Source organism: Quercus lobata, chromosome 2 (assembly GCF_001633185.2).
Source record: "Quercus lobata isolate SW786 chromosome 2, ValleyOak3.0 Primary Assembly, whole genome shotgun sequence".
NCBI lineage: Eukaryota > Viridiplantae > Streptophyta > Magnoliopsida > Fagales > Fagaceae > Quercus > Quercus lobata.
Genome location: NC_044905.1, coordinates 10,582,098 through 10,604,469, shown reverse-complemented (window position 1 = coordinate 10,604,469; position 22,372 = coordinate 10,582,098). Strand labels below are relative to the sequence as shown.

Genomic DNA, 22,372 nt, shown 5'->3' with positions numbered 1-22,372 from the left:
TTGAGGTAGATGGGCATTATTTTATTAAAATGTGGATGACATGGAACTTTGTATAAGTTTAGATGAAGATTACTGTGTTTTGTTGTTGTTATAGGTTTGTATAACGGAGTAGTGAGCCTCTTTAATTTGGACTGCAGCGGCTCTTACTGTTGTTTTTGGTGAACTTAATGGCTGCCCATGAAGCTGGATTGTCAACATATATAGTAGTCACTTTTTGAATGGCTTTCACACAATTACACTACTCTCCATCTTTTTGAAAAGCTAGATTCTATTTTGTCCCAATTACATATGTCCTTTATAGGATTTTAGTTTCCATACTTGTTACATTTGTTTATGTTGGAAGAAAATTTAAGAAAAAAAATATAACAAAAATCCTACTTAATTATGATCAATATTGTTGTCACAAAAACATTGAGTACATTATTATCAATTCAAATGTATTTGTTGCAAAAAATTAAGAACTTATGTTGCATCAGCTATATTAGATTTCTCTTTCCTTATATTAATAATTTTTTTATTATTTAATTGGACTGTTTGGTGTCCCAGAAATTGTGGGACATTGGAAGAGAAAACAAAGTAGAGTTTGAAGCTTTGCATTTTTTTTTCTTTTGTTTTTGGTATAGAACTTGGGGTGTAACAATTTAAATCTTTTTATCTTAATTTTTTTAAATGAAAGTCTAATTCTTCAAAGTACACCAACTTAAGTGGATTGTTGTGCTATGGTTGGAATATTTTTGTTTTGGACCTTAGTTGGCCTATTTGGTTGACAAACAACTTTGGGCATTGTTTAGATTTTGAAAAAATGTTTGGGATTTCAGGAGTGAGGAAATTCAAAGGATTGAATTCAATATATAAATTCCATTTGTACCTAGCTTTAAGCTAATTGTTGTGCAAATGGGAAAACTAATTGGTTCTTGATTCTTGAATATCTATGTATAATATTGTCTACATGAATAACAGTTGGGTTTTTCGTTTTAGATTTTGGATTATGCTACGTTTTTTCAACAACTTCATTTTCTTTTTAAAATTTTCTCCTATTGAATATCTAGAATATTGTGTACATGAGTTTTAGACAAAACATAACAATACTTCTATGACTAATTTTTAAATTTTGTATTTTGCTATTTCTGTCCTTATTAAAAATGGTATGATATAGCTGATGTGATGCAATGAAAGTAGGAGGAATTGATATTTTTAGGGCATAGCAGCTAATACATTATGATCATTTCCCTTAGCCATTTAAACTTCTTGACTTGGAATGCTAATAGCCATCATCTATGAGGCAAAAACAATTGGTCAAGTTTAGCAAGTTCCCACTAACTTTGACCACAAAGTCATGGCAATATAGGTGACTCACTTACTTAAAATTCATGTATACACTATTTTGATTCTTTTTGGAAATTCAGAACATTGATAAAATGAATGTATGGGCAAGCGAGTGATTTGTATATACACACATTGATGAATGTGTGTAGTGGACATGAGTAGAATCAATGGCATGTGTTTGATAATTTGGTCTTTGATGGAAATTAGTAAAAGTGAGGGTCTATTAAATTTTTAGCTCTTTCCCTCTCCACTACTCTTTACTTGACTGTTTTTATCTCCTCTCTACTCTCTACTTTACTGTTATACTTCTTTCATCATTTTCTCTTTCTTCAATTTTGACTCTTCTTCTCTCCATTCTATTTTGTATAAATTCGATATCATTTATTTATTTAATCCATGTTTTTTTTCTAAAAAACTGTAAGTACTCTCTCTCCCTCTCCCTCTCTTGTGGATTATTTTTCTTTCTTATAATTTTGATTAAGGTTGATGGTTTTTAAAAAAAAAAATATTTGTTTTGGTATTTTTCTTCTTAAATTTCCCATTACAATGTCTTCTTTCTCCCTTTTATAGCTTTGGTTGAATTTTGATTTTAGCTAATACGTAGTTTTTTTGGAAATAGGAGTTTTAGTTTATTTCAATACACATTTTACATGGCTTTGAATTTGAATATGCCTACCAATTTTGAGTAATAAATTACTATAAAGTCTATCTTTTATTCCTTTTGTTTCATTTCAATTCTGGCCAACATAATATTGTAATTTTGTGATAAATTTTTATTATTATGATAATCTCAATATTATGATAATCTCAATATTATGATAAATTTGAAACTTATAAAGTTTTGTTGTATATCAAATATAACACACTATAACAAAAGTTAGGAAAATATAGTTCACCTTAAAAAATTATTAATTAAACATATAAATTGTAATAGTACGATATATTTGTACTTTGTTGATATAAAAATATAAAAACTACTTGTAGAAATCTTTTTAAAGGATAAAAAATATTTAAAGTAATTGTTTTTCTTTTTATATATTATACTCCATTACAAAATATTTATGTATTCTCACGTATCGCGTGAATTTACGACTAGTTTTATTTATAATGAGCGAGTGTTCTGCTCATATTCGAAATAAAATTTAATGAACAAATTTTGAAATTTAATATTTGATTTATGGTTCGACACATCATGCTTTTTTTTTCTTTTTTTTTTATTTATTTATAATCAAACATCTAGAAACGATAGAAACATACTTGGAATTATATTACTCCAAAAAAAAAAGAAACAAAAACCTTGTAATCTATATATACTATAAACTACATTGTAGTATCCTGTAGATTGAATTATTCAAAATATTGCAAACTAAGTGTAACCCCTGATGTTGTGAAATGGACTATAAATAATTATTTAAAACAAAAAATTGAGGATCATGACATGGCCGATGAGGCACCGTCAATCAACTTTAGCTAAAGACACAAAAATACTTTTAACTAAAGTTGCTAACTTCCATGCTTTTCTATTCTCGACTTCTTCTGCATGCCAACTTTCAGTCAATAAAGCAAGTTCCAGTCGGTATTTGCAACACCTTGCTCCAAAATAAATATTACTATCATCCATAGAAGAGAATTGTAACTTACAATTCTCGTATGTTCCAATAAATTATCAGTACTAGACATACATTACATTAAGCCAATAACATACTATTGTAAGAATCAAGAGTCAACCCGATACATATTCTATACACTACCAAAATGGATGACTCAAGATTGTCTAAAAATATTACACAGTACATCAAGTTCAAAAGGAGTTAGTAGTACATAATAAGATAATATGATTACATAGTAGGAATTAACACATCATCATAACAATGTGGTTTACAACATCAAAATATTTAGCAGTACTGCAAGCACAGTGAAAAACAAACACCAAGCAATGAACCTAAGCTTCACCATTTTCTTCGGTTGGTCTGAGGGGTGGACCTTGTCATGTATGACCCTCAATTCCTCTCGCAATACACATAGCTCTTCTTGTAGTTGCTGGAAATCATCCGCATATGACACTGGCGTCTTCAAGGGAATACACCATTGAAAAAACCGACATGTGTCCTTTGGGCAACATTGGAAAAACCTGTACCGGTTCTCATTTCGTTTATCTGAAATCTTCACACTTGCTTTCAAGCCACAAAAACAATTACAATTTCGGAACCGAAGGCCATCGTCAAGATCGTCATGCATTGTGTCTGCCATCTGCAAGAAGAAGCCAGAAGCGTACTCATTTACCCCTTACAAAATGTAATCAACACTATTAAACAACCATTTCAACATGGTATCCATTCGTGCAGCAAACAGTTGATGCTGAGCATTAGTCTATATGCAGCAAACATTTGAAAGGAGTCCTAACTCTAAGAAGCTACAACTAACATGAAGATATCATTTTGAAGCATATGACATAAACAATCAAAACTCACAAAATGAGCACACTGCCACTTTGGACATCTTAAGGGCTACCCATGAATGAGCACAAAGAAGATCCAAACTCACAGACTATTCCTCAAGCAAGCTTGAAACATCTAACCACTAAACTACCCTGAAGTCATTGTATTTTGCATGCATATATCAGCTTGCATAATGATACAATTGTCAGAAGGAGAGAGTTAAATTCAAACCCAATCATTTTTATCAAAGGAGTATAGTAGAGACAACACCCATGATCTCAAGAAGGAAATAAAAAAGTGATGCTCAGTGGTATTTATAAGGATTGAAGACAATATCACATAATGCTGTCGGCATTTCATATCAATATTAATACGCAATCACATATACAGTTCCAAGCTCAATCACTTGATGAATGCACACAACTCAAAAACAAATACTGCTATATATATATATGCATCTCTAGACATAGCTAGAAGCTTTTACAAGATATAGCAAAAAATTGTACAAAGGAAATGCCAAGTAAATATACACAATAAGTGAGCCTACTGATTCCCACATGTTAGTCCATGGGTGACCATTCCCGTCCAAGTTGTTCCCCACACACAAGTCACACTATGTTATGAAATTGTGATAATTACAAAATTTCAAGGATTAGACAACCCCACCTCAAACAGTTTTTACCTCACAACACCTTTGTTTTGCTCACTATAATTGAGGAACACAATATATCCATAATATCCAAATTCAAATCAACATAATTCAGTAAAGTCTGTCACAAATTCATGAGTAATTAAACTACACCCAATCAACTATCACAAACAGTACAAATTCACGAATGAAACTAATAATAAGCTACGGAGAATTTGGTATTAGCTTAAAATTCACACTCAAATGACCCTCAAATTTCAAACAGCAAGCAAGATAAGATTCAATTTCGTTGCTGTGAAGCCCTACGGAAAACCACAACAAATTATTAATATACAGAGTTGGCAGATTTGTTAGATTTTTTTAACCCTCCTGTTTAATCTTCCGACGCTTTCTCGGCAACCAAGCAGAGTGTTAAGAGAAATGGAAATCGACTGGGTTGTGAATCAAAACAAATTTACAACAGCAACAGATTTTGAGGAAACCCTTAAATTAAATTCGATGCAGTATGGCATGTATATTTGGATTGTAAATCAACTATTCAAAAATCACCAAATAAAGAACTGGAAAAATGGGTTTTCCCGATTGGTGAGGAAAAACAAGGGAGAAAACCCAAAAACAAAAAACACAAACAAGTGGACACATCTGAGTGAAGAAGGGAATATTCAATGTTTACACAAAAACCCATTCAGAAGCAAGCTGGAAGTGAGATTCGAACCTGGATCTTCGAGTGATGGGTCGGCGGCGACAAAAGCTCGATCTCTGGCTCGATCTTCGAATGTTGACGGTGGAGATGACATACGACGACTGTCAAGCCCAGCCGTGGATCTTCTTTGGCGTCAATGGAGATGAGACGGCGTGGGTTTGGCTTTTTTGTGGAGATGAGGACGGCTTCGGGTTGGCTTTTTCGTGGATCTTCTTTGGCGTCAATGGTGGTGAAAAGCTTGCGTCGGGTTGGCTTTTTGGTGGAGATAAGATACGACGACCGCGAAGCCGTCGATCTTCTTTGGCAGCAATGGAGCTGAGGACGGCGTGGGTTTGCTATTTGGGAACCCCTGAGCTCTGAGGAAAGACTGAAGACAAAGGGGTAAAGATGGAAAGATCTTGGATAAAGCAGGGATAAAAATGGGATTACAAGTGATTATTTAATACGGGTCAGCTTTTTTTTATCAAACAAAACATACATACCAAACACATATTTTATATTTTTTGAACACTGAAAAACATTGTTTAAACTATGATACCAAACACATTTTTTTGTTTTATTCACACTAAAAACATATTGTTCAACAACACTTTTTAAACCATAATTTTCACATCTTTTTAAACAACAATTTTGGAAAACTATAACCAAACGGGCTCGTCATTCTGACCTTTTGAACTTTGATTTTCGGGTTTTTTTTTTCTTTTTTTTTAATAAATAGTTAAAAGTTGAAAGTTAAATATCAAACTATTATTTATATATTCAACCAAAAAAATATATTATTTGTAATATATATATATATATATATATATACACATGAAACTTAAATAATAAATGTAGGGCGTAAATGATTTATGGGCCAAGCCGAGGAGGATTATGGCCCAAGTTCAACAAAATAGCCTTTGGGTACCGTCGAGGGTAGTTCAGTCCTCGGCAGACCCAAAGTTCCACCTCATCAAGAAGGGTAAAAATGGTATAAAACTGAAACTCGGAAAAAAGATCTAAAATATCCGGGGAAAGCTGCTGTTATTATCATTTAATGTTCTGAACCCGACAGGGCCGCATTCTTTGGCTTCTACAACCACCCCCAACGACTTTGGGGGATAGACTGATGGGACAAGTATCAGCCTTAGAAAGATTGACCCTACACGTGGATGAAGGATAAATGGATACAGGCGGGTATAAAAGGAAAACCAAGTAATCTTAAAAAGGGGCTGGGAAAAATGGCCAAGAAACGAGAGCCTCCCAGCCCACCTCCATGAGAAGTACTCTAGGGGTGACGATCATTTAACCTTGTATGAACCCCCTGAAAAACCCACCGCCTATCGATCAAGGCCTAGCCTTTCAAACCCACGCTCTACAAATGATATTGTTAGGGCCGTTTTACGTGCGAACCCGACACAGTTACGGTCCGCCACGAATCGTGTCCCTACAATAAATTATACTTTTTCAACAATTATTAATTAGGAAAAAAATGAAGAATAATGAAAATTTTTTATTTTTTAAAATATTTTCTTAATATAATTTATGAAAAATAAAAATTCACATAAAATTTATTTAAATATTTTAAATTAAATTATTTATGACATCATCGATTCGACCATCGGTTCAATCTTGGTCGGACCATAAAACCGATAATCAGTCTCTTTACCTGTTCTTTGACCGTACCGGTTTTTAAAACCATGCCCTAGAGAAAAACAAGATTGATTCATCCACAATCTTCATATAAGAGACTTTTCAAATTCCTCTACTCTCTTTCTCTCCATTGTTAAATCCTTGAGAGGCCTTTTACCAAAATATTTTCTCACCATATCCATTACTGTGAGAGGGCTATTTGGTGTTCTGGGAAGCAGTTAGGAAGGGACCAATTTACATTGGTTGATGCTATGGTCAAGTAGCGGAATCCGGGAAGCTAGAAAAGAAATAGGTTTGACGCAACCTCGTTGGAGTAAGAAGCTTGGAGGGTTTAGGTACACTGGGTAGATTAGGCTTAGGGGGTCTAGTACTGTTCATGTATCTCAACTACATTTTCTAGTGGATTACTTACCGTTTGGAGGGTGGCGGAGAGGTTTTACGCCGAGGGCTTCAGTTTCTTCTTCGATAACACATCGTGTGTTGTCCTTGTGTTTGCATCTCTCTTCCCTTTATTTTTGCTTTTTATTTTCTGCTGTGGATATCTTTTTAATTGGCTTAGATTGTTTACCAATTCTGTTTATAGCTTGTGTTCATTTTCCCCACACTTGTTGTTTGTCATAAAGCTTGAATTGGTTATTTTGTAATTGGGCTCTAAATGTTTAAGGGTGTTTTATATACTATTTGAATTTTCAGTAATATATATATATATGTTTGAAATTTGGCGAGGAGTGAGCCAATCGTTATTAATATACAAACCATTTGGTCTGACTTCTGGAAATCTAGCCAAGATTCAAGGGATTTCAATTCTAGCAAATAACATTTGATCTTGACATATACCTTTTTTTTTTTTTTTTTTTGAGATTTGATCTTGACATATACGGTCCAATTAAAAACTGGAGTTTAGGTTTATTCAATTAAAAATTCATGAGTACCTACTCTCTTTAACTGGTTTAAATTTATTTTGGTTTCTTTGCCCGTCATTTCATTAAATAATGATAATTTTTATACGATTGCATGTGCTACGTGCATTTGATCTTTTCTTAATTCAAGCATGCATTACTTAAGCTTCTATTTTTTATTTGTTGATGATGTATATAAAGATAATAATTGATTTAATGACCGTTTAAATAAATTATATTCAATCTTCAGCAGCTTTCCGGGTTGGGGCCGGGGAGTTCTTTGATGTGCGACCACGTGTAAACATATATAGTCTCAGAGAAAAAAAAGAAGATGAAGAATTATTTTTCTAATAATTTCATTTATGTACTATTGTACATTCGTAATCTAATCAATTGTTTTTTGTGTGTAAAAAGTCATTCATGTATCAAAAATATGAGAAGACACTAAAGACAGACAACTTACCTAACTGCAATTTTCCTGAATATTATCATTGTCCTCTTAGGCTAATACCATCTTGTTAGGCTTTGTGATAGAAGTTCTTGTATCAATTGTTGTGAAATACACACAAAATAATAAAATAGTTAGCATCATAATACATGGGCAATACAAACTAGAATTCTCTATTAATAATAGGAATTACAACCACACATCAACTCTCACAAAAAAAAAAACTCTTAAATATAAACCGACTCAAATGTCAATATGCCCAAAGGTGTCTTCATACTAATTCATTGGACAAGCTTGGTCTTTTATAACTCTCCTGCAAGACAAAACTTCGTTTCTAACTTTCACACACAATCAAGCAATAACAACACCACTCTATGCTCAACCTTCACTCCAAAAAAAAAAAAAAAAACTTTAAGAAGCCTAGTAGTACGTACCAAGTGTGTCCCAAAGTTAATAAAACATTAAAAATTAATAAAATTCTATCATTCAAAAAAAATAAAAATTTTACACAGGTTGTGTTAAAGAGTAGTAGCTTTTTAAAAAATAAATTTTCTTCATGGGTTGAGTTAAAGATACCAACTAATCCAAGTTGCTGGTGACACTAATTGATGTGTGGATAGAGTGATTAGCAGCATAGGAGTTGTCTCTATAACTACGGAGTGGAGTAATTTGAGAGGGACAAAGAGCTCTCAAAATGACAGGTAAAAATTGGGTAAAAATTATTGGGTTTTTGTGATTTTTTTTGCTAGGATTTATAATTGATTTGTTATAAATTTTTTTTTTTTTTACTTAGACTATGTCTAAAGATTTTTTATTATTATCTGAATATGTGAATTGTTTTGTGGATTTTCCTTCCTGTTCGGATTTTTAAATTGTCCAAATGTTTAGCTAAATGTTTTTCTTGATATTCTTGGGACAACTAGACAACGGATGATTTGATAATTTTTTTCATTTTTGGTTTCTTGGGTCAGTTTGTAAATTATTTGAGAGAAGGGGGCTAAGTGTATTAATTTTAGAAACAAAAGTAAATTTTTTATGCTAATATATATACTAGAATTTTTTTTTTCAAAGGCTGAGGGGGGCCATAGCCCCCTCAGCCCCTAATAGTTCTGTCCCTGGGTCCAACCGCGCGTCACAGCTGAGAATACCTCCTTATATCAATGCCCATTGACCTAGCCTATGCACTGCGTCATTGGATTCATATTACGTATTCACCACTACGTGAGCGTTTGCGCTCCGCGTTTGCGTCCACGTTTTGATGAGTTCACGTTTTCTCCTTTTTTTTTTTTTTTTTTTTTGGCCCGCATTTGTTGACTTTGGGGGGACAAATTTTACTGTTATAAACAGTAAATACACTGTTTAAGTACTGTGCTGACACTGGTCATGCACTAAAAAATATTAAAAATGGATCCCACGGTACTATTTACATATTTAAAAATTATTTTGCTACAGTGTTTTCAGTTTTCAGTTTCAGCAACAATAAACTCAATCCAAACGGACCTTACATTTCTTATTATTTTTTACACGTTTTCTTCTCTCCTCCTCGCTTACTATATAGTTTATGAAATATAAAATAGCCTAGTGTGCATAAACTCCCACACACTAAAACCATTCACTAAAGTTTCCAATGACTCTTTTAAGTCTCTAATATCCTCCTGTGGCAACCCGAGGATCTCAATCTGAGATTGAACTCATTGAAGTAGTGGTTGAGGCATCCACAACCTTCACAAACCATAATCAACAAACAGTACTCTCAATCATAATACTGAAACGATTGCTAAACACATTAAACTCAATACTGGCCAAATTTCATGCAGGGTATTTCAGAATAAGCTTATCTCTAGGTAGCCAAGTTTTGTTATGGAAGACACTAAATGGACCAAGCAATGACACAAGTATTCTACGTCACGCGCTTCACATCCTTCATCCAACGCCTTTTCTCGTACTATGGTCTCTGGCTCTGTTTATACTTGTTTTACTATCTCTGCTTTACCTCTTGAAATGCTTGTTTCACTTTAACACAGTGAAGACAGAGTTCTTGCACAACGTAGGGGTCAACTACCTATTCGCTCCATGGATTTCTTGGCTTCTTTTGCTTCAATCTGCACCATTCATAGCTCCAAAAACCTTCCCCTATTTAGTCCTTTGGTGGGTTTTTGTGATTCCTCTGGTGGTGCTTGATGTAAAAATCTATGGCCAATGGTTCACAAAGGGCAAGAAGTTCTTACCAACCGTGGCAAATCCAACTAGCCAATTATCAGTCATCGGAAACTTGGTTGGAGCTCAAGCTGCTGCGTACATGGGGTGGCAAGAAACCTCTATTTTCTTGTTTTCCTTAGGCATAGTGCACTATTTAGTGCTTTTTGTGACTCTTTATCAGCGATTTTCGGGTGGGATTCAGCTGCCACGGATGTTGAGTCCAGTCTTCTTTTTGTACTTTGCAGCACCGAGTGTGGCGAGCTTGGCTTGGGAGTCCATAGCTGGGGCTTTTGATATTGCTTCAAAGATGCTATTCTTCCTCTCGCTCTTCCTCTTTACGTCTCTGGTATGTATTGGTTGCATTGAAAATTACGGTCATGACCATAGTCAAGTAGTTTGGATGTATCACTTTAGATAGAACTCAACCCCTAGATATATAAATTTTGTTTAGAGATATTTTTTAACTTAATTATTACATCCACTTTAATGATTGTTCTTTATTATCAAATCAAATTCTATGATAAACCGTCTAACTAGCTAATTTGACCAAATTAATTAGATCATAATCCATAAGCTGCTTTTGGAATTAGAATCAGATTTATCAAAGATCATATGCAAGCTTTTAACTCAAACAATATTTTTAAATTTAGAAATTATAATATCTGCCATATTAATTATAGATATAAAATAAAGAGAAAGTTAATACAAATTTTATAAGTTAAAATTTATAAATTGATCGATGCTACAAATGTGATTAGTGGATTTTAATAAAATAATAAATTAATGAATGTTACATTTTTTTTTTTTTTTTGGTGATTAGGAACACATCAATTTGTAAAAATCAGTTAGTAAAATTTGTAGTATATATTTCTAACATCACTCATATATGGTCTTGTTGAAAGTGTTTGATGAAAATAAAATCTGCATTGATATCAGATGACTCTTTAATTTTATGACTAGCCTGAACCTGCTCCATCCGTTCATGGGTTTAGAAACACATTTTGGAAAGTACTTCTAGAATAATTAGGACTTACTTTCAATCTTAAGCTTCAAAATCACTTTCTCTCTTTCATGCGAAATCCCAAGTAGTCCAATATTGGGAGCTACTCGTAAGTTGTATTCTTTTTCAGTGTAACAAGTGAAGTAGAGGTTATGTGGTTTCAGGTCTTCAGGCCCAACCTTTTCAAGAGATCAATGAGAAAATTCAACGTGGCATGGTGGGCTTACTCATTCCCGTTGACTGTCCTTGCTCTAGCTTCCACAGAATATGCACAAGAAGTGAAAGGGAGCATTGCACACATCCTGATGCTTCTTCTATTGGCAATATCTGTTTTAGTTTTACCTGGTCTTATGGTATTCACTTTGTTCAACACTAAGATGCTCTTATCTGACAACGATCCAATTGTTAATCTGCTTAATCATTTACCAAGAGTAGTGTGACCAAAAGATGTGGATTATAAATCACGTTCAAGCTCAATCGTGACACAAAGTTTACACAGTTTTACTCTAGTATCTTGTAAACTTCATTACTTCTAACTCATTTCCTTGATATATGTGGGATATAGTACACCTATTTCTATGTGAGGACCGTAAAAGTAGTGATTGTAGAATGCTAGCTTATGTGCACTTGACACAATATATGTTCTAAAATAACCATGTTTCAGTCCTATTGCAAAATTGTTACTAATAGGTGTTGATTGAATAAGCTTTTTATTGATTGCAAAGTGTTTATATTCACTAGATGCAACATGAACATGACACATGTCCTAAAATGTTTATATGTTAGTCCTATTAAAAAAAAAATTGGAAAAAAAATGTAACTAATAAGTGTTGATGGGATAAGCTTTTTGTTAGGTAGTGATGATAAAGAGAAAAATGTTTTTGATTTTTTTTAATTATTTATTATTTATTATTTTTACCACTGTTTTCATATTTTTGTTTTCTAAAAATTGTTTTTAAACAAATATTTTCCAAACACATTTTTATTTTGAAAAAAAAAAAAAATCATAAAAACAAGTTTTTAATTTCAATCTCAAAAACAATTTTAGAGTAATATTTAGAACAATGTAAATGGTCAAATGTTTTTAGCAACCTCTTAAATAATTTTGCTAAATGGGCTAAAGTTTCTGTTAAAAACTCTTTTGGGCTCTTGTAGCACTCTATGGGCCTTCTATAATTCTAGATGGGCGCAACTCAAACTGAACCAGGAACTAAATTATGAATCTGAGTATTGTCAAACACCATATCATATGCAAGTCTGAACAAACAAACGTTAACCGGTCTAATATGCATTCCTAAAATTCCAAAATTGCTAGACTGATCAAAATGAGTTTAGTATTTGGCATCATGTTTATGTTGAGGATAAATAACATTGCAACACATGCGAGCAATAATTTAAACATCATGTGACAACAATAATTTAAACATCATGTGACAACCTGTTGCGTCAAATTTAACTCAAGAAGTGGACCACTTTTATTTGAAGTTAAACTGGGGAAAAATACTTCTCAGCTTTTCCATTGATTTAAAATTTCTTTGTGAAAAACTGGTAAGACTTCGGTACAAAACATCGTAATATAACTAACATAACACAACATTTTCAATCAACATCCCTAACCACTAATCAGTATGATGGGCAAACAAATTTTTAGTGAAACATATTTAAATATGATATATATATATATTTATATATATGTTTGAGTGAAACATATTTAAATATGATATATATATATTTAATTAAAAACATTGATAATTAAAAATTCAATATGAGAAATTGTAGAAAATATTATATGTAGTGTCCGTTTGGAAACGACTTATTTAGTTAAAGCTGAAAACTTTTTGTTGAAAATGTAGAAAATAAGTTGAATATTATAGTGGGACCTATGAATAATATCAAAAAATACAGTGAGACTCATGAATAGTAGTAAAAATAAGCTAAAAATGTAAATAAGCTGAATTTTTCAGCTCATCCCAAACGAATGCGTAGTTTAATTATAAAAATAAAAATTGAAATCAAAACAATATGAAGGAAATATGAGATATGATTTAGTTATAATTTATTTAATATTGAGTTGCTCTAGAACAATGTTTCATAAACACAATAGGTTGACTACAGATCCTTTATGTTAGAGCAACAACTCTATCGGCAAGAGTTGCATCATTTCTAAGTTCCTAAAGCCCTCCATACACACTTGAAATAATACCGAACTATCCCCAATTACAAACACTTAAAAAATAATTCATAGGATTTCCAATCTGACATTTGAGTAATCATTGTCAACCTGTCTTTGCAAAGAGCTATATGCATGTTGGTAAACCCTAAAACCAAAATAGTCTCTCGCACACTAATTTTTTGCACTAAGTTTCTTCAAAGTTGGTGTTATTTGATGATTTGGCATGAATGCAAACATGAACATGCGATGCAAGCATCAAATTAGGGTTTCAAACATAATATTCAAATATACTTTTATGAAATTCAGATTTTGTAAACTCAAACAAGTTGAATTTATTTTTCTCATGATCACATGCACTACTTCTATTTATGACAGCTTTGAAAAGCTTTGCGCGCTATTAACTTTATTATGTTCCTGTGTGTGTATGACATGAATCCAAGGCCTTCAAACTTATCTATGAGAAGACTAACTTTGGTATGGTGTCTAATCCCTTCCATTTATGTAATGTAACCTTCAAACTTAGATTATTGGTTCTAGACCAAACTTTTTATTGTATTTTCTCACATTGTAGAATGTAACTATGAATCAAAGTTGTTATTTTTCTTAAATTGTAATTATGAAGCAATGTGTTGTAGTTTTCAATCTTATGTTTTATATCAATGTAAATGTTGTATTTTTTTGGTTTTTATTTTTTTCCTTTAATTAAATAGCTAGGTGGTAACTTAAATGTAAAATATTTAATCTATGAAGAACAATATTACCAATTGAGTCATAATTTTGATAAACTATTTATTCATGGCCAAACCATACACCCAAGGTCATCGAGGTCACGGTTTCTCACAACATTAAAAAACAAAACATTCCCATATATAAGTGTCAAAAAGTGTAGTTTAATTTTAATTTGAATGAACCTTTAGCATAAAATTAGAACATGTAAAATTTAACCGTAATAACACTTGACACTAGATCACAGTTAAAAAAAAATATATATATATATATATATATATCTAGAGAGATATATATTTTTTAACTAAATTTAAAATTCCAATGCTAATATACATTATATAGGATATAGATGGAATAGATCTAATGATAGGATAAGAATAGAAAACAAAATCATATGGTAAAAGGTTAATCCAACAAACAATTATCCTGTCAATCAGAGTTGTGGGGTATATTAAACCTAACTTTAGGATTGGATTTACATATATAACTATATTTAAAATTGATTATCATTTTTCTTTTATTTTTCCTTTATCCATAGTCGTCGTCATCATAATTCATGAACTAATGTAATAATTAATTAAAATAAGAAATAATAATAATATCCCATTTACCATGAATCAAATTTGCAATATAAAAAAATAAATTGTGATTTTTTCACTTTTACTCATAACAGAAAAAAAGAAAAAGAAAAAAGAAGAGTCTGAACTGCACGCGCTAACAGTCATGTATAGAAACAATTTACGTTATTACGCAGGAAACCAGATCTGCTAGCGCGAGACGACTCTCGCTTTCCATCACTAACTACAATTTCCATTCTTTCCTTTCCTTTCCTTTCACTACGCTTCTCCAATCTGAAGATCTATGCGCCAATCCCTTCTTAACCTTCACCCACCTCCCTGCTTATCCTACGCCCACCTCACCACCACCACCGCCGCCGCCGCCGCCGATCTCCAATCTCCGCTCCTCCCGTCGCCGGCAACGTTCTCTTCTCCTTGATCCGACCTTCTTCACTCTCAGATCCGAGGTAAGATCCGCTCTTTTCTCCGCCTTGATTTGGAAAATTACGTGCATTTCAATTCAATTTTAGGTTTCCGGATCGGAAATTTTGAAACGATGAGAACGAATTAGAAATTCGAATTGGTCTTAATTGTCGATTTCTCCGCATCCAAACGGAGATTTAATGCGAATGCTTTTGATGTGTTAGGGTTTTTGATAATTTTGAGGGGGTGAGGATGCTGACGAAGTTTGAGACGAAGAGTAATAGAGTGAAGGGACTGAGTTTCCATAGTAAGAGGCCATGGATCTTGGCGAGTCTTCACAGCGGTGTGATCCAGCTTTGGGATTACAGGATGGGGACTCTCATTGATCGCTTCGACGAGCACGATGGGCCCGTCCGTGGCGTCCATTTCCACAAGTCTCAGCCATTGTTTGTCTCTGGGGGTATATCATATCAACCCGTCATGTCATTGTTTTAGAATTTTATTTGATTTGCATTGCTATTGCTATTGCTATATATGTTGTGATCTTCAATTTAGGGCAGCTTTTTTATTCGTGTTGTCGAATCTGATGAATCACATTGTTGTTGTTAATCAATATATGATGGCCCCATATTCTGTTTTCAAAAATTATAGATGGGTTTGTAGTTTTCGTGCTTGCTTGTTGATCTGATATGGTGGGTTTAGAGGGAATAATATTGGGTTTATAACATTTCGGCAGGGGATGATTACAAGATCAAGGTGTGGAATTACAAGTTGCATAGGTGTTTGTTTACCCTTCTTGGACATCTTGATTACATTCGCACTGTTCAATTCCATCATGAATACCCGTGGATTGTTAGTGCAAGTGATGATCAGACTATCAGGATATGGAATTGGCAGTCCCGGACTTGTATTTCGGTTCTAACTGGACATAACCATTATGTCATGTGTGCCTCGTTCCATCCTAAGGAGGACCTGGTTGTGTCAGCATCATTGGATCAAACTGTTCGTGTCTGGGATATTGGTGCCCTGAGGAAGAAAACAGTTGCCCCTGCAGATGACATCCTAAGGTTGAGTCAGATGAATACAGATCTCTTTGGTGGAGTTGATGCTGTCGTGAAGTATGTTTTGGAAGGTCATGATCGGGGAGTTAATTGGGCATCATTCCATCCTACTCTTCCTTTGATTGTCTCAGGAGCAGATGATCGGCAAGTGAAAATTTGGAGAATGAATGGTATGTATGTAGATCTGTTTTCTTTTCCTGGTTAGTTTTTTTTAATTTATCTTTTGGTTGAGTGAAAACATCATACCAAAAAAAAAATCTCTCTTATATTATAAACAGTTGTCTGTTGTTGTTGTTGTTGTTGCATGTGCTTCTCTAATCTTAGCTGCAGAGAAGAAATGACCTTTACATTTTTCTCCCTATTGTCCTTTTGAAAAAGTTCATGACTGATTATCATGCTATTTTTGGATCAATTCGATATGCCTGCATGATTACATAGCAAAAATCTAACATTAATTTTTTTTGCTGGGAGATAGCTCTGAGGGAATCAATTAGACCAGTGATTTAATGGGTTCCTTCTGTGAATAGCATACATTGTACAAGTTTATGAGTTGTAGAGTTGAACTAGCTAATCGTTGCCAGCTCACCTTTCTGATTTCAGATACAAAGGCTTGGGAAGTAGACACCTTGAGAGGGCACATGAATAATGTATCATGCGTTCTATTCCATGCTAGGCAGGATATTATTGTGTCCAATTCAGAGGATAGGAGTATCCGTGTTTGGGATGCTACTAAGAGGACTGGTCTTCAGACATTTCGCAGGGAGCACGACAGGTTTTGGATTCTTGGAGCGCATCCTGAAATGAACCTTCTGGCTGCTGGTCATGATAGTGGCATGATTGTTTTCAAATTAGAGAGAGAGCGGCCTGCTTTCTCCGTGAGTGGTGATTCTATGTACTATGTTAAAGATCGTTTTCTGCGCTTCTTTGAGTTTGCAACTCAGAGAGACACTCAGGTAATCCCAATCCGAAGGCCTGGTTCTTCCACCTTGAATCAAGGGGCAAAAACACTTTCTTATAGCCCTACAGAAAATGCGGTTCTTATCTGTTCGGATGTAGATGGGGGTTCATATGAACTATATATTATACCCAAAGATAGCTTTGGTAGGGGCGAGACTGTTCAGGAGGCAAAAAGAGGTTCTGGAGGATCAGCTGTTTTTGTGGCTCGGAATAGATTTGCAGTGCTTGAAAAGAGCAGCAACCAAGTGTTGGTTAAAAACCTGAAAAATGAGATTGTTAAGAAGAGTGCAATTCCGGTTATTGTTGATGCAATATTTTATGCTGGAACTGGAAACTTGCTATGCAGGGCAGAGGATAGAGTAGTTATTTTTGACCTCCAGCAGAGGATTATACTTGGGGAGCTTCAAACTCCCTTCATTAGGTATGTTGTTTGGTCTCAGGACATGGAGACCGTTGCTTTGCTGAGCAAACATTCTATTATAATTGCCAGTAAGAAGCTCGTGCATCAATGCACTCTCCATGAGACAATCCGTGTAAAGAGTGGAGCTTGGGATGAAACTGGTGTCTTTATATATACTACCCTGAACCACATCAAGTACTGCCTTCCTAATGGGGATACTGGAATAATTCGGACTCTTGATGTCCCTGTATACATAACGAAAGTTTCTGGAAATACAATTTATTGCTTGGATCGAGATGGGAAAAACCGTGCCATTGTTATTGATGCTACTGAATATGTGTTTAAGTTGTTCCTTCTGAAGAAGAGATATGACCAGGTTATGAGCATGATTAGGAACTCTGATCTCTGTGGGCAGGCCATGATTGCATACCTGCAGCAGAAAGGTTTCCCAGAGGTTGCCCTTCATTTTGTGAGGGATGAGAGGATTCGCTTCAACTTGGCCCTAGAGAGTGGCAACATCCAGGTTGCTGTTGCTTCTGCTAAGGAAATTGATGAGAAAGATCACTGGTACCGGTTGGGAGTGGAGGCCCTACGTCAGGGTAATGCAGGCATTGTAGAATATGCATACCAGAGGACAAAGAACTTTGAGAGGCTATCATTCCTTTATCTTATAACAGGGAATTTGGACAAATTGTCCAAAATGCTGAAAATTGCTGAAGTCAAGAATGATGTGATGGGTCAGTTCCACAATGCCCTATATTTGGGTGATATCAAAGAGCGTGTTAAGATCTTGGAGAATGCTGGCCATCTGCCCCTTGCTTATATTGCCGCTAGGGTTCACGGACTCCATGATACTGCTGAACGTCTTGCAGCTGAACTTGGAGATAATGTTCCTACTTTACCTGAGGGCAAATCACCATCTCTTTTGATGCCTCCAAGTCCAGTCACATGTAGTGGAGATTGGCCCTTGTTGAGGGTGATGAAAGGAATATTTGAGGGTGGTCTTGAGACTGCGGGCAGAAATGCTGAAGAAGAATATGAAGAGGCTGCAGATGCTGATTGGGGTGAGGATTTGGATATCGTTGATGTGGAAAACATGCAGAATGGAGTCATTAGCGCAGTGCTGGAGGATGAGGATGTGCATGAAGAAAATGAAAACGGAGGATGGGATCTTGAAGATCTTGAGCTTCCACCCGAGATTGATACACCCAAAACTGCTGGCAATGCCCGTTCTTCAGTATTTGTTGCCCCAACTCCTGGTATGCCTGTAAGTCAAATTTGGATTCAAAAATCCTCTCTTGCTGCTGAACATGTTGCAGCTGGAAATTTTGATACTGCAATGCGCTTGTTGAGCCGACAGCTGGGTATAAGGAACTTTGCTCCATTGAGACCATCATTTCTTGATTTGCACATGGGCAGCCATTCTTATCTGCGTGCCTTCTCTTCAGCTCCTGTGATCTCAGTGGCAATTGAGAGGGGATGGAGTGAATCAGCTAGCCCTAACGTGAGGGGGCCCCCTACTCTTGTGTTCCATTTCTCTCAGCTTGAAGAGAAGCTCAAGGCTGGTTACAGGGCCACAACATCTGGGAAATTTACAGAGGCTTTACGGCTTTTCCTCAGTATTCTCCATACCATTCCTCTGATTGTTGTTGAGTCAAGGAGAGAGGTTGATGAAGTAAAGGAATTGATTATCATTGTTAAGGAATATGTTCTGGGTTTGAAGATGGAACTTAAGAGGAGGGAAATGAGAGACAACCCAGTACGCCAACAGGAGCTTGCAGCCTACTTCACCCACTGTAACCTTCAAATGCCTCACTTGAGACTTGCACTTTTGAATGCCATGACTGTTTGCTATAAGGCTGGTAATCTCAGCACAGCAGCTAACTTTGCCAGGCGTTTGTTGGAGACCAACCCGACCGCTGATAACCAAGCCAGAACTGCCCGTCAAGTCCTACAGGCTGCTGAGAGGAATATGCAAGATGCAACCCAGCTGAATTATGACTTCAGAAACCCATTTGTAGTTTGTGGTGCAACATACGTGCCTATATACCGTGGACAGAAGGACATATCATGCCCTTACTGCAGTTCACGGTTTGTTCCAGACCAGGAAGGGCAGCTTTGTGCTGTTTGTGATCTTTCAGTTATTGGATCAGATGCATCTGGGTTACTTTGTTCTCCTTCGCAGATAAGATGATCAGAGAGGCAAAATTAAGAGTTATTTTCAACTTCCAGTAGCAGCTTTGGTTATGATAGTTGTTTCTTCTCCACAAGCAGGGGGTCCATATGTTAAAACTAAATACTGGGTTCTGTCAGGTTCTGTTATATTTTTGGTTCAATTTGTATTGCCAGGTTATATTTCCCTTACAATTTAATATTCTTGATTATGAATTTTGTTTTCACTGTAATAAACTACTTGAGCGTTTTGGCCTAGGTGTTCTTATGACTTGTGAGAATTAGTGAACCAAGTTGATGGGGGCATAGTCGGTGCTTTTCCTGAGATTTTATTAATGTGAATTTCAATTGGTTGGAAGTGGTAGAATTGTTACTAGTGCACTTTTCTATTTCTCTTTTCTCCTAGGAACCAATAGCTCAAATTTGACGGATTTGTTTGGACAGAATTGATATGGCGTTGAGGGTTCTGCAGGTCAAACTTACCCTGTTACTAAGGATTTTAACGATTCAAAAAGCTGTCACAGTCTTGGGGCTCCTCTCAATGCCCACTGCCCAGCACATACCATCTGTCCTCCTATATAATTCTTCCATGATTATGTTGTCTTTTTGATTTCAATTACCAGAATAAAACTCTTTCGACCCCCCCACCAGCCTTGAACTCCTTGGGAACTGGGCAATGTGAATTGTTGGTCTGTGATGTTCTCAGTTCATATTTGCGTTGATTGTTGAATTGGATGCAAAGGGTGGCCTGAGCTCTCTCTCCCGTCAAAATCCCGATGTTGCTGCCTTGTGCGTGGTTTGTCTCTAGTTTTAGATTCTGGGTCTTAATTTTTGCTTCCCATGACCATGGCCTTGTCGAAACCAGGATTTTTCAAATAGGAGCAAAGGTCTCGAATAGGGTTGGTGATGCCATTTCATAGTGAGAAAGAGCGGAAATTCTTCCCACTCTTGCACACTTTCAAGGATGGTCTGGCGTCACTGGTTGCTTATACCCGTCTATATGTTTACTTCTCAACCTCATCACCTTTCCTTTTCTAATTTGCTCATGAAATAGTAGTCACTTTTATAGCAACAATAAAGGTCGCTTTTATAGGTGTAGGCGCATAACATGCAACTCACCCATACATATGCAGTAATCACATAAATCAATGGGACTTCTGGGCATAGTAATCTTTTATGCTACATGATATGCTTATCTTCATTTTTTGAACAAATCATATTCATATATTTTTCTGTGTGTATATAAAAGTGTCATAACAAAGAGAATTTGCGTTCCTAGCTATTGAAGAGTAGTACATTATGTACTTGTCACTTGAATGGTTGGTTGGTTACCATTCTGCATGTTAAGCGCCAGTAAAATGATTCAAAATTATAGGCTAAGGAACGAACAGGATTGCGACGAGGGTGTTCAAGAGCATACTGCATACCGTTTGAAAAGAATTGGTTCAGCTTTACTTTCATGACCAGAAGTGTTTTTTTTTTTTTTACCGTAATTTAAACTCTCTTTCTTTTTGAATTCACAATTAGGTTTACTTCTGGTAAGCCTTCAAAAAAATATCATAACCTACCTAATTTCTAAAATTTGAACTCAACTATTTTCTACCTAATCTCTATACTTCTTCTCCAAAAAATAAACAGACAATTTTCTATACAGAAACTGCTTGATTTTTATTTTTATTTCTTTAAAAGATTGCATATGCACTCAACTTCTCTTACCGCTAATGGAAGGTTGAGAGTACAGAAGTTAGTAACCTTTAATGAAACTTTATTGGGGAAAAAACTTTGGCACACACACCTACAGAGAGAGGGTTAATACCTACGAAGTATGGTAAGGAATGGGAGGATGGATTTTGAAATCTGCTAGAGGAACACACGGTTATGTGTCCTTCGATGTAGGTGATGACATTCGAGTACGGTTTTGGCATGCCAACTAGTGTGGGAAACATTGTCTGGAAAGAGTTTTTTTTCATAACTTTTTTTATGCTTGGTAGATAGTCATGCATCAATTCACTCATTGTTGGTTTGGTTTGCTACATGGGGAGGCACAGAGCTTGGATGTTAGATTTTATAGAGATTCTAATGATTGGGAATTAAAGTCAGTAAATTCCTTTCTAATATTGTAAATTTACTCAAATATTCCTATAAGTGAGGGTTGTGAGTTGGGAGATTGAGAGGCAGCAGAAAGTGTATAGATCATTTATTGTTACATTGCTCTATAGCTCATGATTTGTGGAGTTGTGTATAGATCTTTCTTAATTCAATTGGTGTTATAAAAAATTGTTCATGGATCTCTTGTTTGGTTACTGTAACTTGTTTGTGCAGTATTTTTGAATTTTTGGAATCTAGTACCTTTATTTGATGTGATTTTGTGGAGATAATAAAATCATCGTACTTTTGAAGATGTAGAAAGTTTGACAACTCAATTGCAAACATTATTAATTAGAGTTTTGTTCGAATGGTCCCACATTACCAATAACAATTTTATTGTTGATTTTGAAGAGTCGCTATAATTCTGGATATGATAGCTTATTCTTTATAATTCTTTATATTTTTTGAACATACACAAACTTTTTTTTTATTAATAATAAAATGACATGTCATTACTTTAT

General features: G+C 35.0%; 2 protein-coding genes across 2 annotated transcripts; both read left to right on the top strand.

The window, feature by feature from the left end:
• Window positions 1-7,463: 7,463 nt before the first annotated feature.
• Window positions 7,464-11,734, top strand: LOC115959168 (S-type anion channel SLAH1-like; the record flags this gene model as incomplete). Its single annotated transcript, XM_031077484.1, has 3 exons — window positions 7,464-7,496; window positions 9,888-10,640; window positions 11,459-11,734. Coding segments are annotated over 3 exons (1,062 nt in total), but the record flags the coding sequence as incomplete, so codon positions are not given.
• Window positions 11,735-14,942: 3,208 nt separating this feature from the next.
• Window positions 14,943-20,127, top strand: LOC115974431 (coatomer subunit alpha-1-like). The gene is made up of 4 exons (XM_031094802.1): window positions 14,943-15,217; window positions 15,398-15,633; window positions 15,910-16,404; window positions 16,835-20,127. Exons 2-4 carry the CDS (start codon window positions 15,426-15,428, stop codon window positions 19,783-19,785), a joined length of 3,654 nt encoding a protein of 1,217 aa, XP_030950662.1. The 5' UTR covers window positions 14,943-15,217; window positions 15,398-15,425; the 3' UTR covers window positions 19,786-20,127.
• The last annotated feature ends 2,245 nt before the right edge of the window (window positions 20,128-22,372 follow it).